General features: G+C 34.5%; 1 protein-coding gene across 5 annotated transcripts in view; it reads left to right on the top strand.

Moving 5' to 3' along the window:
- Kdm6a (lysine (K)-specific demethylase 6A) overlaps positions 1-15,738 on the top strand; it is a 195,483-nt gene that overhangs the window by 100,028 nt on the left and 79,717 nt on the right. For all 5 annotated transcript variants that reach the window (XM_005408989.2, XM_005408987.2, XM_005408986.2 and 2 more), the window contains exons 5-6: positions 839-897; positions 10,170-10,290. In XM_005408989.2, the coding sequence (XP_005409046.1) occupies positions 839-897; positions 10,170-10,290 (180 nt within the window). The remainder of the gene's footprint in view (positions 1-838; positions 898-10,169; positions 10,291-15,738) is intronic.

The following is a 15,738-nucleotide window of genomic DNA, read 5'->3' as shown; positions in this document are numbered from 1 at the left end:
CCTCCCTGCCTCCCTGACTCCCTGCCTCCCTGCCTCCCTACCTCCCTGCCTCGCTACCTCCCTGCCTCCCTACCTCCCTGCCTCGCTCCCTTCCTCCCTCCCTCCCTCCCTCCTTTTGTTCCTTGTTTCCTTCGTTCCTTCCTTCCAGGGCATAGGTAGCTAGTTCCTTGTTGGAACCCAGAGGTAAAATAAGTCAGGATAAGTTTTGGCATGTCTCTTTGGGTACTGCAAAATGAATCAATGATCAGTAAACTCCAAAGTGTAACCTGCTAGGTGTTCTTTTGGTACACAATTTTTTGAATGGTAAAATTGTTCGAGGCTTATATTATATATTTTCTTTTAATTCTGTTTTTCTGGTGATAGTGAAAATAAAATTAAAAACATCAAGAGGCAGAACCAGTGAAAGAATGCAGATGCAAGGAAGAGAGAATAGGCTAGCATAGTCTGAACATTTTTTTTACTCCTGATGAATAGATTTTTAAAAAATTGCTGACAGGTGCTGGGCATGATGGTGCACACCTGTAGTCCTAGCACATGGGAGGCTGAGGCAGTCAGATTATCAGAAGTTCAAGGACAGCCTGGGCTCCATAGTAAGGATTTTGCTGGTAGTTTTAAAAATTTCAGGGCAAGTTTGATTAAATAAAAACCAAGAATATCTCTCCGAATTGATTGGATTCTGTGCCATCTGCTGACTCATCATTATTACTTTGCTGTTTAAAAAATATAACTATTTTAATATAATATAACTATATCATGGATATCATATTTTATTTAATAACATCATATACATTAGATATTAATGCCTTTCCTAAAAGTCTCTTTTTCCCTTCCTTTATAGAATGCTGCCTTTTTATATGGTCTTGGTTTGGTCTACTTCCATTACAATGCATTTCAGTGGTAAGTTTACATAAAACCAGTAATTTCGGTTGTTGCTAGTAAATAGCTTGTTTTAGTTTCTTTGGTTTGTTTTTCCTTGATTGTGCATGAGTGTGTATGTAATAAATACAAAATATTTTAGTGTCAATAAGTATATTTTTCAATAATGTTTTGAAATGATTAGATTATTCCTTCACATATTAACCCACCTCAGAGTATTAGTGTTGTGTGTAGGGGCTGAGGAATATAGCTCAGTGGTGGAACATGCACTTAGCATGCACAAGGCCCTGAGTTCCATACCCAGTACAACAAAAACAAAACAAAGTTGTGTGTATTGTTAGAACAATCTGGTATAATTGTTCAACTATTATATAATAATCTGGTATAACATTCTGGTCAAAGAAAGCTTACATTAGGAAACTTTGTGGAATTACTCATTGTGGACTAGTGATCTCCATGTTACTTAAACTAACAAATGATTATGATCTCAGGTCTCAAGATCTTGATCCATCAGGATCAGTATTTTTACTTTTTGACTTCTAGATAAGATTGTCTACTCCTCCCCACTGCCACACACTGGCTTGCAGTCTCCAATTTCTAGTAACTACTAGGCACTGTATTATAAACTTTCAGTTCTCTCTTGTATAAAATAAGTATAATAGTATCACTTGAGAGTTGGAGATTAATTATGATAGCAATGAGTAAGATTTTTTAAATTGTAAAATGTGTGATTCTGTTATTTATGACCTTTGTCCTATTGTTTTTCTGTTTGCCAGACAATAGCGGGCTCTAAAGGAAGGGACATAGAATTTGAGTTGGAAGATTGGCATTCAGGTTGCAGTATTGCCAGTTAGTTTGAACTTCAGTTAAATAACTTTCCTAGGTCTGTTTCCTCATTTGTTTAAGGAAGATACAAAACACAACTAAATTGCAATTACATGCCTTTTACAGAGTTTTGATGATAAATGAGATACTATAGTCTTGTGAACACATTTTTTTATTTGAAGTATACCCTTCTGTGGTCCAGAATTTTAAGCTGAGTAGGTGATAAGAGAGTCCAGAGGAAAGTGATTGTGTATTTGATCATAGGTTACAATTCTTACTATATACCTGCTGTATATCCTGAATATTTGTTATAACTTTTACATATGTATTAATAGTGATTTGATATTTTTTCCCTAAAGATCAAACTTTAATCATGGCTGGCTTTTCCTAGTATGAATTTTCTTCCCTTTTAACTTTTGGTCCTATTAACTTCTCATCGTGTATGGCAAACACTGTATTATTAGAAAGCACCTGTGATTATAATCATTCAGAACATTGCTTTTCAAAAAGCAACAATCCATGATTTTCATAGAGAAGCTTTATAATTTTCTTTTAAATTATCCCTTTCTTTACAACAATCCTAAATTAAGCTTCCTAATTTTATGTTCAGTGTATCATATTTAAAATCGAAGATAAACTAGACCTACTGTATTTTAAAATCTGTTAGCTTCTTAAAGATCCTATTCATAGAATTCAAAATTCTAAACATTTAGGACTAGAATTATCTTAGGGGTAATTTGGCTTTTTCCTCTTACTTTTGTAAGTGAAGAAAATGTATTTAATTCAGATTTACATAACTTTCTAGTAGTAGAAACAAGCTTATGCTCAGATTGCCTGAACATACATATATGTCTCCAAGTTTGAAGTAGATAGTTATTTGTGTTTTAATCACTATTGATAGTTGTTCTCTTAGTCCCATTGTTAGAATTTTAATGGCCCAGTAGAAATAATTTTGATAAAAACCAAAGCAAGGAACTCTACAGTTTAAGAATGGATATTTACGTCTCATACAGCCTGTTTTTATATACCTGTAGTGGCTTGTGAGCCTTTCTCTAGATGGAAGATGAAAACACAAAATTTGATTGGCTTAATAAGTTTGTGACCATGCTAAGTTGTAGGTCTTATAGCTGTGGGAAATTATTATATCTTTTAATTCCTTATCTACATAGGATTTCTATATCCTTCAGTTGATGTGAGAAATGAAATTGAATGATGGAAGTACAGTGCAATGTCTGAATTAACAAGTGCCCTCTGCTCTGTTGATCATGTCTTGATCACCATTGTTTTCTTAAGTTTCAATGCTATAGCTCCTTCCTAAAATAATACAACTTAGCTTGTCTGAATTTTGCCCTGGCTTTCCTGTTTTTTTCTCTTGCTGATGAAATGTTCTTTTACAAACTGTACCTCACATTTCTGCTTAAATTACACTATTTCTTGAACAACCACAGAAAGGCATGGGGTAGTGCTTGTTGGGAGTTCTAGAGTATAGCCTTACTTAGGTTAAAACTACTTTGTGTTTTATTTGTACATGTGCTTTAATTGCTGGGATTAAGAAATTTTAATTACATACCAAATTTTTAGGGGTTTGTTGATAAATCATTCCAGAGGAAAGATTTATATGTTTTCATACTGTCAGCACAAAGAATCTGCCTCAGCTGTCTCAGAGTGTTGTATCTCTGGTCTATGTAATTGAAGTAAAATTTGGCATTTGGGTATGGAGTCCTTTGACATTTGATGAGACTGTTTTATAATGTGTGTAAATATCATGTGTATTTGGGTGGGTGATGGCGACTTAATATATTGTTAAACAATTTTATTAACTATAGTATTATTGTTAGCCTATTTGTTTCTTGTCAGATTATTATGTTCATTTTTTTTTTCTATTATAGTTGATTTTATTGGTCAATTTCTAGATTGGATAGATTGAACAGTTTTCCAATTTCAGTGAGCCTCACTTTAGATAGAGAAGTTCGTATCAGAAAAGTACATTAGAGCAGCTGTTACGTGACTTCTCTTTATTATTCAGGTATATTATTATTCTTCTGAATGATCTGGGGCTAAACTTTAAAGAAGATATCTAGAAGGAAAAAGATAGAGAAGCACATAGTAAAACATACACAGCACAGCACTAAAAACAGGTCTCTCTAAAGCTATTCCTTTATGTGTGCATATATCCAAACCCTGTGCCTTGACTTATTAATGAAGTTGGCAGATTGCTAGGGGTACCTTGAACTGAAGTTGAATTCTGTAAAAAAAAAAAAATCTATGTCTTACAGAGAAAGGAAACAAAATACATAACAGAGAAAAGCAAGTCAGACTGATGGAAAAAGATAGTTTGGGGAAGAAATAGTCTTGACAATCCAATACACGGAAACAAGCTGTCTTACCCAGTACAGCTTATAGCCATGTCACTAATAGATCTTCATAAAAGTACTTTTCAGCTCTTTCTAGGCTATCACCTTTTGTATTCTTCCCACTAATCTCTATCAGAATGGTCTGATGGTGGCAAATATAAGAAATGTGCAATGTTGTGCACCAGGCATAGGGCTTTGGAAATTAGGTTCCCAAACCTAATTGATAGGCCTGATAAGCAAATGTAGTGGTCATTATTATGTTTATCAAAAAGGATTAGAAGAATAAGGTGGGAGATGAGTTTAAAAAGACAGACATGTTAACACAAGTAAAGTTTCTTTAGGATGTATTTCCATAGCACTGTACCAATCATGAATGTTCTCAAGGGTGTAAGAATTTCTGTGTTTCTATATGGTCACTGCTTTGAGTATAGTAATGAAAAAAACAATGATGATCTTAAAGCGTTTGGGTGAAGTGAAGGAAAATAGTGCACAATTATACCTAGTGTAGTTATGATACCATTGATCTCACATGGGATGTAATAAAAACCTAATATTTGCCGGGTGTGGTGGCATACACCTGTAATCCCAGTGCTCCGGGAGCTGAGGCTGGATGATTTCAAGATGGCCCAGTCTTGACAGTTTAGTGATGCTGTTTTAAAATTTAAAAAAGCCAGGAAGCTGTAGCTTAATATAGCTCTGGGTTTAGTCCCCAGTACCACTACCACCCCCACCCCCCGCCCCCCCAATATATTTTAGAGCTGTTATAACATAAACATGCTCTTAGACTGTTAATTTAAAGTATATTTTCATTAAAGTAAAACAGTTCTTAGCTGGGCGTGGTGGTGCATGCTTCTAATCCTGGCACTCGGAGGCTGACACAGGAGGATGGCTGTGAGTTTGAGGCCAGCCTAGGCTACAGTAGTGAGTTGAAGGCCAGCCTGTGCTACAGAGTGAAACCCTGTCTCAAAAAACCAAAAACCAAAAACCAAAAACAATTGATGTTAATTAACGTGTGTTGAGTTTATTATGTACAGTTCTATTTTAAAAACTAAAAAACAAACAAAAAACCCTAGGAGATGAAACTAAGGCAGTTCTAATAAAGTTATACTTAACCAGTGATAAAAAGATTGCCAGAGAAAATCTAAAAGGGCATTGATTAATTAAGCTTCAGGGAAATTATGGAAAAAAGTATAAATCTTACAACAAAGACAGGAAAAAGTGTATCCCACTGTCTGCAGTGATTAAGTGAAGACTGTCTGAAGAGAGTAAAAGATCTGTGAATAACTCCAGTGTGTGATTTTTCTAACTTAGCCTCACATTTAAGGTCCTTTCTGATTCAACCTCAACTGATCCCTGCTAGCTCAGCTATTGCTCTTCTAAATAAATTCTTTGTGCTCATCACACTGTATTAACATTTCCCTAAAAACATCTTAAGCATTTTTTAAAATCTGTGTGACTTTCTTTGTGCCATTTACTATTTGATCTGCCTTTCTTCCGTCTCTACCTTTTAAAGTCTTATTATCTCTTTATTTCATCAAATATTTGATTGTTTAATTTAAAAAGAACCTCTGAATTCCTGATGTACGTATGGAAGCATGCTGTGTTGTGTGTACATATGTTATTATAGATTTAGAGCTAGAATATTCTTTTAATTAATATGAAATTTTGTAGAAGTCATTGATTTACTCCTTCATGTATCCTTGAGGGAAATTTCTGGACTCACCTTTATTAGCCCCTGAGAACTTAAAATTTTACCAACCCTTTTTCCAAATGAACTAAAACTGTGATAGGAACATTTAGCTAATGTTACTACTTCTACTATAGAGGAGGGTTGACTTTCTAGAAGTGTTGTTAAAAACTACAATTGTTTTACTATATATTCAGCACATGTATGTTTTTTGGAGGTAGTGCTCTTGAGGTTTTCCCTATAATTTTCCTTTTAAAATTGTTAATGAGAACTTAAAAAAACCTTTAAACTGAAAAATCTGTAGAAATAATATTGGTGAAATAAAACTATTTTTAGATAATTTAAAAATGCCAATTATATCATGCATAGCAATACATAACTTTTTGTTGCAATAGAAAGTATGCTGTGAGTTTTGAAAACAGTGAACTCTTTTAAAAAACTGAACTTTTCCAGGTACTATATCATGAACGTATTTTATAGGTTTTGGTAGCCATTTCTCTCACTGTAAAATTCTTTATCAGAACTCTGAAGTCAGAACACATTATATCTGTTGATGATTTATTCTAGTTTGTGCTGGAGAAACTGTGTGCTGGCTGCATGGATTTTGGTGAGAGAAATGCAGTAAAAGGAAAACCAAAATGAGAATGTAGTTTTTCTTGAGTGATGTCTTGCTACTTTTGTCTTGTTGCTGAGACAAAATACCCAACACCCAAAGTTAAAGAAAGAAAGATTTATTTAGTTCACAGTTTATAGAAGTTTCGATTTATAGTTGGCTGGCTCCAATGCAGGGTGGCATGGCAGAGGAGAAACAGTTCATGGTGGGCAGAAGACAGCAAAGTAGTAAAGAAGCAAAGCAGCAAGTGACAAGTGACCCCAGCAGCCCTCTTTCTGTTCCTTGTGTTCTCTCCAGGCTACCTGCCCTTAGCACTCACACCCAGGGAGGGGCCTGGCATTATCTGCTCCTGGAACTATGCCAAGCCAATCAGTAGACTAATGTAGTACTCACACACTCTTGATTCCAGCATCACACACTTGGGACATCTAGACACACGCCATAACAAGTGGTACTTGTTTTCTCTGCCCTACACACATATTCTCTTTTCCCTCCTACCTTTAGTTGTTTTATTTTCCTAAGATAGGGAAAATTGAAGGAGCACATGGGAAAGAAAGGTGGGTAAAAGTTGAGAAAGAAAATGAATAATGTATTTTGTATTAGATGAGGGAAACTGATCAGTAAAGAGACTGTAGAGCACCTCTTCAGTAAGAAGCCCTATCAATTAATTGTCATCAGTTAATACCTATTAAACCTTTGCTATATTATTTAGAATATTAAAAATGAATTAATGTGGACCTTAAGGAATAGACTTAGAAAGGCTGGACACAGAATACCAATTGGTAGAAAATAAAATAACTATTATAGAGTAGACCTAACTGCTAAATAACACTAATTAAAAAATAGTTGATGCTAAGGTTGGATGGTGAATCTTGAAGATAACAGTCGACTTAGAAGGGAGCTGAAGAGTGAAAGTATTCCATGTCAGGAGAGCACAGTAAGGAGAAGCCGTGAAGAGTGCCAGTATTTGCACGAAGCAATTCCTGAGATATGCCATTTCATACCTGAGGAGGACCAGTGTTTAGGGCATAACTGGGAAGGGAGTTATACAGGCACTGTTCAGAGATTTTACACTCAACATGGAGATATGATTGTTAAGTTGTTAGTAAGGTGGTTATTAGGCAATCACAAGAGTCATCTATGAATTAATACAAACTAGAGCAGAGTAGAAAAAGTCCTTAAAGAGTTTATTTTAGAAATCTAGTAATGGGGCCGGGGATATAGCTCAGTGGCATAAGTGCTTGCCTGGCAAGCCTGAGGTCATGAGTTTGATTCCTGGTACAAAAAAAAAAAAAAAAAGAAATCTAGTTATGAAATACTGAAAATTAGGTCTATAAGGTAATGGATTTGAAATAATAGCTTATTGTCCTGAGCAATTAAATAAGTCCATGAAAAGTAAGTATAAGCCCAGTCTAAGTGTGTTTGGAGTGTGTGTTTCTGGTAATAGGTTAACAGACAGACACACACACACACCCCCACACCTGTGTTAACAGACATTGAGAATGTGTTAGCCCCTTGATTTTTTGTTTTTTTGTGTCATACTGTGAATCAAATGGAAGAGGTATCTGTACTAAAGGAACTGTTTAAGTAAGACATCCACGAATACTATGTTTAGGGCAAAGGTGGAATGGAAACTGAGACTGAGTAAGAAGTACTCCTCCTATGGCATTCCTGTGGATGTGCCATGTTTCCTATCACTCTCCTGCTTGTATACCCTTTGTTGCACCTTTCTTCTTTCCTACCTTCTCTTTATTCCTTTCTTCCCTTACTGTTTTTCACTTTTCTTTTTCTTTTATATCTGTAACTCAGGCTACTTGAGTTTTTTATTGGCACACGTGGACATTGCTCGGTTCTGACCTGTTTATTCCATTAGATAATTTTCTGAGCAATATCATAAGATAAGGTTAATTAGGACATTATGAAGTATTCTTCATAAGCTTTATTACTACAAAATATAACATTTAAAGTATGTAGATCATAGGTGTACATTGTGACGTGTTAACATAAAATAAACATTCATATAGCAGTCACTTGGGTCATGAAGTAAAACGTTGCCATCACCCTAGGAGCTTCCAAAAGCTACTCCATACCCTTTGCCCCACATGATATGTTTTGATTAGCATCATTTATTGATGCAGTTCTCTCTCCTAACCTTTTTGGGCTGAGCGGTGCTGAGAATTGAACACAGGGCTTCGTGCATGCTAAGCATGTACTCTGACGCTAAGCTTTATTGCCAGCCCTCTCTCCCTAAATATGTGTTGTCTTCTGCCATGTGTGCGTTCAGTGATTGAGAGAAATAGTAAGCCACCATTGAATAAGAATGGTAGTTTGCCCCAATTCTTTTCTATTAGTTGTTTGACCGCCTCTCTTGCTTTAAAGCCTATGTATACCAGATAAGGAAACATGTGTATACCATACCCACTTAAAAAAAAATGATCAGATGGTTGCACAGCTCTTCTTCAAGAAGTAAATTAAGTACTATCATAACCAGGTGTGACCATGTCTGATGTCAGACCTATACTCCAGCCCCACCCCTCATAAACAATACCTTTTACAAGTCTTAATTTCATGATAAACATGTATATTACCACACAGTCTTTTATGGAAAGTAGAAAATGCCTGAATCATTAAAATATGAATTATTCTCTTCTGTTTTGTGGCATGATATAGAAAAAAAACTAGTTTTTTGGGGGGAAGAAGCAAAGATTCAAAATAGCCACGTAAGATCTATAGTGGTACAGCTAGTTGCTAAAAAGCTTTGCAAGAAATATACTTGTTTGTGCTTAGAAGAGGCTTTAAATCATGTAAGGATTTAAAGTTATTTCTAATATACTGTTATATCTGATACCATAACTTAAAAATTTAAGGTAGATATCTTTGTCATTATTATTTAATATTTATTGCTGAATAGGTAATACATTCACATGGTCATTAAATGGTATAAAGGTATAATTGATGAAAAGTATACCTTTATACCCACTTCTGAATTTGTTCTACTGATAATCAAAACCTTTTATAAAAGACACATTGTATAAATTTGAAGCAAACGTAGACTACAGAAAGTGAAATGAAATAAAGAACTTGGGAGTGAACCCACATATATATGGACATTTGACTCAGGACAAAGTAGCATTGTTAGAATAAGGAAGATCTTTTCTAATGGTGCAGGAACTATTGCATATTATTTATGGAAAAATATGCAAATTGATCCCTACCTCACACAGTATAAAAGATACAGGTGGATTGTAAATTTAAATATGCAAGACAAAAATAATACAGTTTTAAAAAGACAATTTTATGGAATAGACTAGAAACAGTATTAATCCTCAAGAAAATTTATATTGGCACTTTAAAAGAATATTTGAAAACTTATGTGATGGAGCTGTTTCATTAAATATGAGCTGGAAGATATATAAGGTTGGGTTTCAGGATACAAAAAAGTAGTTGTGAAAATTTTGAGGAGGAGGGATTAATTCCTCCTGTCCTCCTTTTTTCTCCTTCCCTGAACAAATTCCAGAAGCGGTTAGCTCACTTATTTACATTGAGAAATTTATTAAACCATAATATATTGCTTGTTCAAATAATGATCTTCTCCCAACTCCTTTTAGATGAAATTTGATTATATATATTTAACTATATAAAAGGTCCAAGTGTCCCTTTCTAGTTTTCTTTTTACCGTTTATTTACATAGTTTTAATAAAACTCACATTTGCTTTACAACAGTATTGCATAAAACAAGTTTTACTGTACTACCAAAGCAGAAATTCATGCACGTTTTAAAAAGTTAAGATATCTTATGTCTATATTCTTTCAGGGCAATTAAAGCATTTCAGGAGGTGCTTTATGTTGATCCCAGCTTTTGTCGAGCCAAGGAAATTCATTTACGACTTGGGCTTATGTTCAAAGTGAACACAGACTATGAGTCTAGTTTAAAGGTAGGTTGTTGGGTTTTTTCAAGATACAATGTTTCATTTTTGTGGGTTTTTTTTTGTTTGTTTCTGTTGTTCTTACATATTAGAACATTGAAAAATGTTGAAATTTATACTGGCACTTTAAAAGAATATTTGAAAATTTAGGTGATGGAGCTGTTTGATTAAATATGAGCTGGAAGATATATAAGGCTGGGTTTCAGGATACAAAAAAGTAGTTATGGTGCTAAGATTTGCATGGTAACTAGTTATACTATTAAAGTTTCATTTGGTTTTTAAATTTTGACTAAAATCTGTTTTTGGGAAAGGGTGAAGGTTTCAATTTCTATTTTGACATCCACTCCACTCCCCTATAAGTGATATGCTGCAGTAGAGGTCAGAAGCAGTTACTTAATGATGCTGTTTCTGTGACTCAATCATTGGCCATTTCTTTGTATGGATATCAGTAGAAGTCTGTCCACCTCTACCAGCAGGACATGTGTTATATCGAAATTGTAATTGAATGTCTATTTGTTACAGATTTTTTTTTTTTTTTTTGGTCTTTTTGAGACAGGGTCTCACTGTGCAGTTCAGGCTGGCCTTGAACTCACTTTGTAGCCCAGGCTAGCCTCAAACTTGCAGCGATCCTCTTGCCTCAGGCTCCTGAGTGCTGGGATTACAGACTATTTGTTATAGATTTTTAAAGTAGAAAATCATTCAACTACTGTTTTATATAAGAATGAATGAGAGAAGTGGAAGTAGATTGGGTAGAATCTATAGTGGTCAAAGGTAAGTTCAGTTGAGGAATAGGTCCCCAGGATAATGTGTAAGAAGCGTGAGAATAAGAGATACCTGGAAGGTGCCAGTTTTCTTTAGGGTCAGAGCAGCATTTTACAAACTGTATTATCGGATGTGAGTGGATTTGAAATAGAAAATAAGTTCAGATATGCCGCCTTGAATATTTTGACACTTCCTCTTGGATAGTCACATTTTCTAGTAATTATCACAGATTTTTAAGATGTCCTATAGTACAACATAAACTTGTTTGAGTATTTCACAACCTTGTCGCAACATTCCTATTAAGCTGCAGAAAGGTTTTTGGTAGCTGTTTAGTAAATGTTGCTGAGGAAATACATTTGAGAGGAAAAAAACGATCAAATGTATCTCAAATTAATTCTGTGGATGCAAATCTCTTTTCATGAAGGTGGCAATATTAAAGAGGATTTGGACTGTTTATTGAGGGGGTACGATGTAACATGGCTAATGGAAAGTATTTCTATTATACTTCTGCGCAACCTAAATATTTCTGAATACTATTTTTGTTTGTTCAGGCATGAATTAAGGTCTTTAAGTCAAGGTGATCTTAGTAAAATTGATTTAAGTAAGAGTGCCTGCCTTTGGGGATGGGGGCTTTTATTTATTTTAAATACTGGATAGCATTCTGTTATGTTTCATTTACATGAACATAGGAAAGAATTTTAAGAATCCTTGATATTTCTCTTCCCCATGTGTAAAGGTATCCTTTGATTTTAATCTTATCCTGAGATTGGCTTTTAAAGCCTTCTTTGTCCAGTATTTGTGTATTTTAAGGATAATTTTAGGTATCAACAATCTTAGTTGAGGAGGTGTTCAGTGTATTACCACAGGTGCTTAACATTCAAGTATGAATGAAATACCCTTCTCTCCTTAAATTGCTTTGTGTTTTCCTGACTAATACTTAACTTTATCTGGATGGATGGGGAACCTCTGACTTTTCTACCACGTTAAGCTCTTTCATAGCACAGTGTGTTTGATACAGATCAGTGGTGGCAAACCTACAGCATGCGGGCTGCAGTGGGCTATTTGTATCATTGAAACTTCTAAAAAGTTCACCATCACTGATATAGATGCTTTTTAGATTGCAAACTCAAAAACTCCAACTCAGGCTGGATAAAATAATAAAAAATAGTAGCTTATATGAAGTCCAGCCACTGGAATTGATTGATTCATCTGATCCTGAGTTTTGTCAAGAAGCATTTTCTTTTCAGTTCTATATTGGCTATTCTAAAGGCTGGTTGCTCTGATTTGATAATGTAAGATGGTAGTTACCATGTGCAATTAAAGAGAAATGTCTCTTTTTTGTGTTTTGTATAGAAAGACATCGTAGAGCAGTGGTTTATGTGCTTAATGTAGTGCTGGCATATAATAAAGGCCCAATCAATCATCATCATCATTTTATGTAGGAAAAAGATTCTGGCTTCCTGTTGATCTCTTTAAAAAATACTTCACCTTGTATCTCATTGGCCAGAAATAGGCTACATGACCATTCCTCATTGATTCCTTATCAAATGCATTGTCTTTACTCTAGACCAGTTCTGCCCAGTTTTTGAGCAGAGTTCAAATCCCTAAATATATTGTTCTGATTTAATGGAAAGATAAAAGGGTTGGTAAAAAGAATATTTGAATGTGAGTGGTAGTGTGAACAGTCTGTCCATTACTGCTCAGGTCTTCTATAGCTTATTTCTCTTCCCTTAGGTAGTAAAATGTTTAAATAAAAGAGTTTATTTTCATAATAGGTTCTTTCTTTTCACCTACATATGAAATGTATTTCAGGGACGACTGTTTTTGATTTCATTGCTGGTGATAATATTTCTCGCAAAATGTATCTCTAAAATAAATTAATGCTGTTTTGGTACTGTGTAAACATCCCTCAGAACAAGGAAATTTGGTTTTGAAATTTGATCCTGCCACAGACCACACAACTAATTACATAACTTTGCGTAAGATTCCTGACTTCTGCTTCTCTGTGTCTATAGAACTGGAATAATCCTATTTGCCTCAGAAGATGGATGTAAAGATGAGTATGTTTACACACACAGGCATATTTTGTACTCGTAATTTTTTTCAGCCATTTAGTTCTTAGTTTATCATCTAAAACTCCTCTAATTTGGGGTCAGAGTAGAGATTGTGTTGGAAATCCATTTTCCTGCCCCATAATTTAATTCTTATTTTTTGTCATTCTGCCCATCTTCAGAAATGTGAAGGTAATGCTGAGCTTACTTTTCAATCATATGGTGTTATTTTTCCATTAAGTTGGCTAATACAGATTTCATGTAAGTAGTGGAGATACCAGTTCTTACTTTGTGAACTAGTTTAATATTAACCTAACCAGAGCCTACCCCAAGGCGACATTTCTGCATAGTACTTTGTTGCTGCTGCTGTTACCTGCTTTAGATAATACCCCTTCAGGTGAGTTTAGTTGCCTGTTTAACACCATACAATTAATTGCATTTTATTTCACTACCTTTTAAAGATATTAATGATAGTTATATTTGCTATATATTTGAAGCATTGTGCTGTCATTTCATTCAAACAACACTAATTTTTTTAAGTTTTTTTTTTTGTTTGTTTGTTTCTTTCTTTTTTGAGACAGAATCTTGCGGAGTAGTTCAGGCTGATATTGAACTCACTATATAGTCCAACCTGGCCTTGAATTCCTGGTAATCTCCTGTGAGTGCTAGGATTACAGGCGTATGCTACTGCACCTGGCTCTAAGTACACTAATTCTGACACATAATGGACCTAATTTTTAAATCCTGGCAAACCGTTAGAATAATTTCCCTCATGTGAAGCTAAAAATGTAAAATAAGGTATAATAGCATCCATATTATGACACCTAATCTTCATTTAATGCCAGTACATGTATTTAGTGCAAGGAAAATTATATAGGAATTTTCTCTGTTTATATTTAAAAAAATAGTTCTAAAATATGTCAGCTTTTTTTTTTTTTTCTCTTTTTAACTGTTAAAAGGTAGAAGTGTGGCTTTTATTTTTTTTTGGGAACCTGTGGCTCATTGGCTAGGGTATACCATTGCAAGTATCCTTATAATTTAGTATTTGAAGATGATAAATGCTGATTTGTGGGGATTAATACAAAATGAATAAGAAGATGAGAATTACAGAGACAGTTCAAATGAGACTTGTCTGTTACTCTGTTACTTTACTGGATATTGGCGTTTCTTGAATGGTCAGAGAAATGATAAAATACCTGCTCATGATACAGATTAGAAAAACTTTGAAAAGAAAACAAAAAGAAGCTAGTTTTAATTTTCATCTCTTGTTAGAATTACTTTCTATACAAACTAAAACTGCAGTTGTTTTATTTAATTGTCCAGTTTATCAGTTCACCCAACATGTTTCTTTTCTTACATTTGGCATGAAGTTGTTGAGTTAAAATAGTAATTCTACACTTTTTAAAAAAAAAACTTTGTTATTGTCTGGAAACTACTTCATTTCCAGGTGCATGAGTTGATCTCATATACTGTATAAAACTCAGAAATTTTATTGTCATATATTTTGTATGCCAATATATTAAGGCAGAAAGATTAAGTGGTGACATGATCATACATGTATACCCCATTTTAGAAACCACTTTCGAAATCTGTAAAATTCCTCTTATCTTTTATTTATTAATGTAGAATGTGGATTATTTCTCATGTAATTATGTTCCTATGAACCCTATGTATTCTAGAATTCCTGGTTACAAAATGATTACTACCTATTTTACTTGTATCCATGCCTTAAATTTCTAAAATATCTGCAGTGGTTCTTTGTTTATACTTTAACCATATTTTTGTCAGTTCAAGCGTTTCATGATATGAAAGTTGGTGTTATTTCTGCATACATATTTTTCCTGCTCAAGTTCCTTTATGATACTCAGTAGATTATCTCTTTCAGCTGGCATTTTGAAAATTCTGGTCTTGAGTGATATGGGGGTAAAGTGGGGGAGTAATTGTGACTCATCTTTTTTTAGGAGATTGGAAAAGTCCCCTTATTCCCCAACAGCTTTGAAAATTTGGTAGATTTGAAACTTAAGATTTAGTGTTTATCCTGAGATTTGGACTAAAAAAATGGTACCTAGAAGGTAAAGAAATTTTTCAAGATGGAATCAACAGAGTATTGGCATACCATGGAAGCTGCATTTATAGAGTATAGGAATTGATAGGGATATAGAGACAGTGGGAGATGCATACTTTTTTTAATCTATTTGTTATTTGAATGTCCTCTGACATTGATAGCGACATCACTAAGGTTAGACCAGTTCTACAAATTAAACCACCATTTATTCCCACCATATCCAAACTTTAAATGCCTCACCAAGGCAACTCTTAATACTCATTCTCTTGGAATAAACCTATATACTAAAAAATATTAGTGCATTATTCTGGTAGAGTCTTACATAAAGAGAAAAAAGTTATAGAATTAGTTACACTGAGTATTTTTTTTTCCTTCAGCATGAGCATAGTTTCCTTCCTTCCTTCTCCCCTTCCACTCCCCCTCCTCCCTTCTCCCCCTCTTCTCCCCTCCTCTTCCCCTCCCTCATTTGCTGGGACTGAAACCCAGGACCTCATACATGATAGGCAAGCACTTTGTCATTGGGCTAAACCCCCAGCTATTGGTTCTTTACACATAAAATTCATTGTCAGATTTTGTTAG

The sequence above is a fragment of the Chinchilla lanigera genome, unplaced genomic scaffold (genome assembly GCF_000276665.1).
Source record: "Chinchilla lanigera isolate Chin_1 unplaced genomic scaffold, ChiLan1.0 scaffold00115, whole genome shotgun sequence".
Classification (NCBI taxonomy): Eukaryota; Metazoa; Chordata; class Mammalia; order Rodentia; family Chinchillidae; genus Chinchilla; species Chinchilla lanigera.
This window is presented reverse-complemented; position numbering and strand designations above follow the sequence as displayed.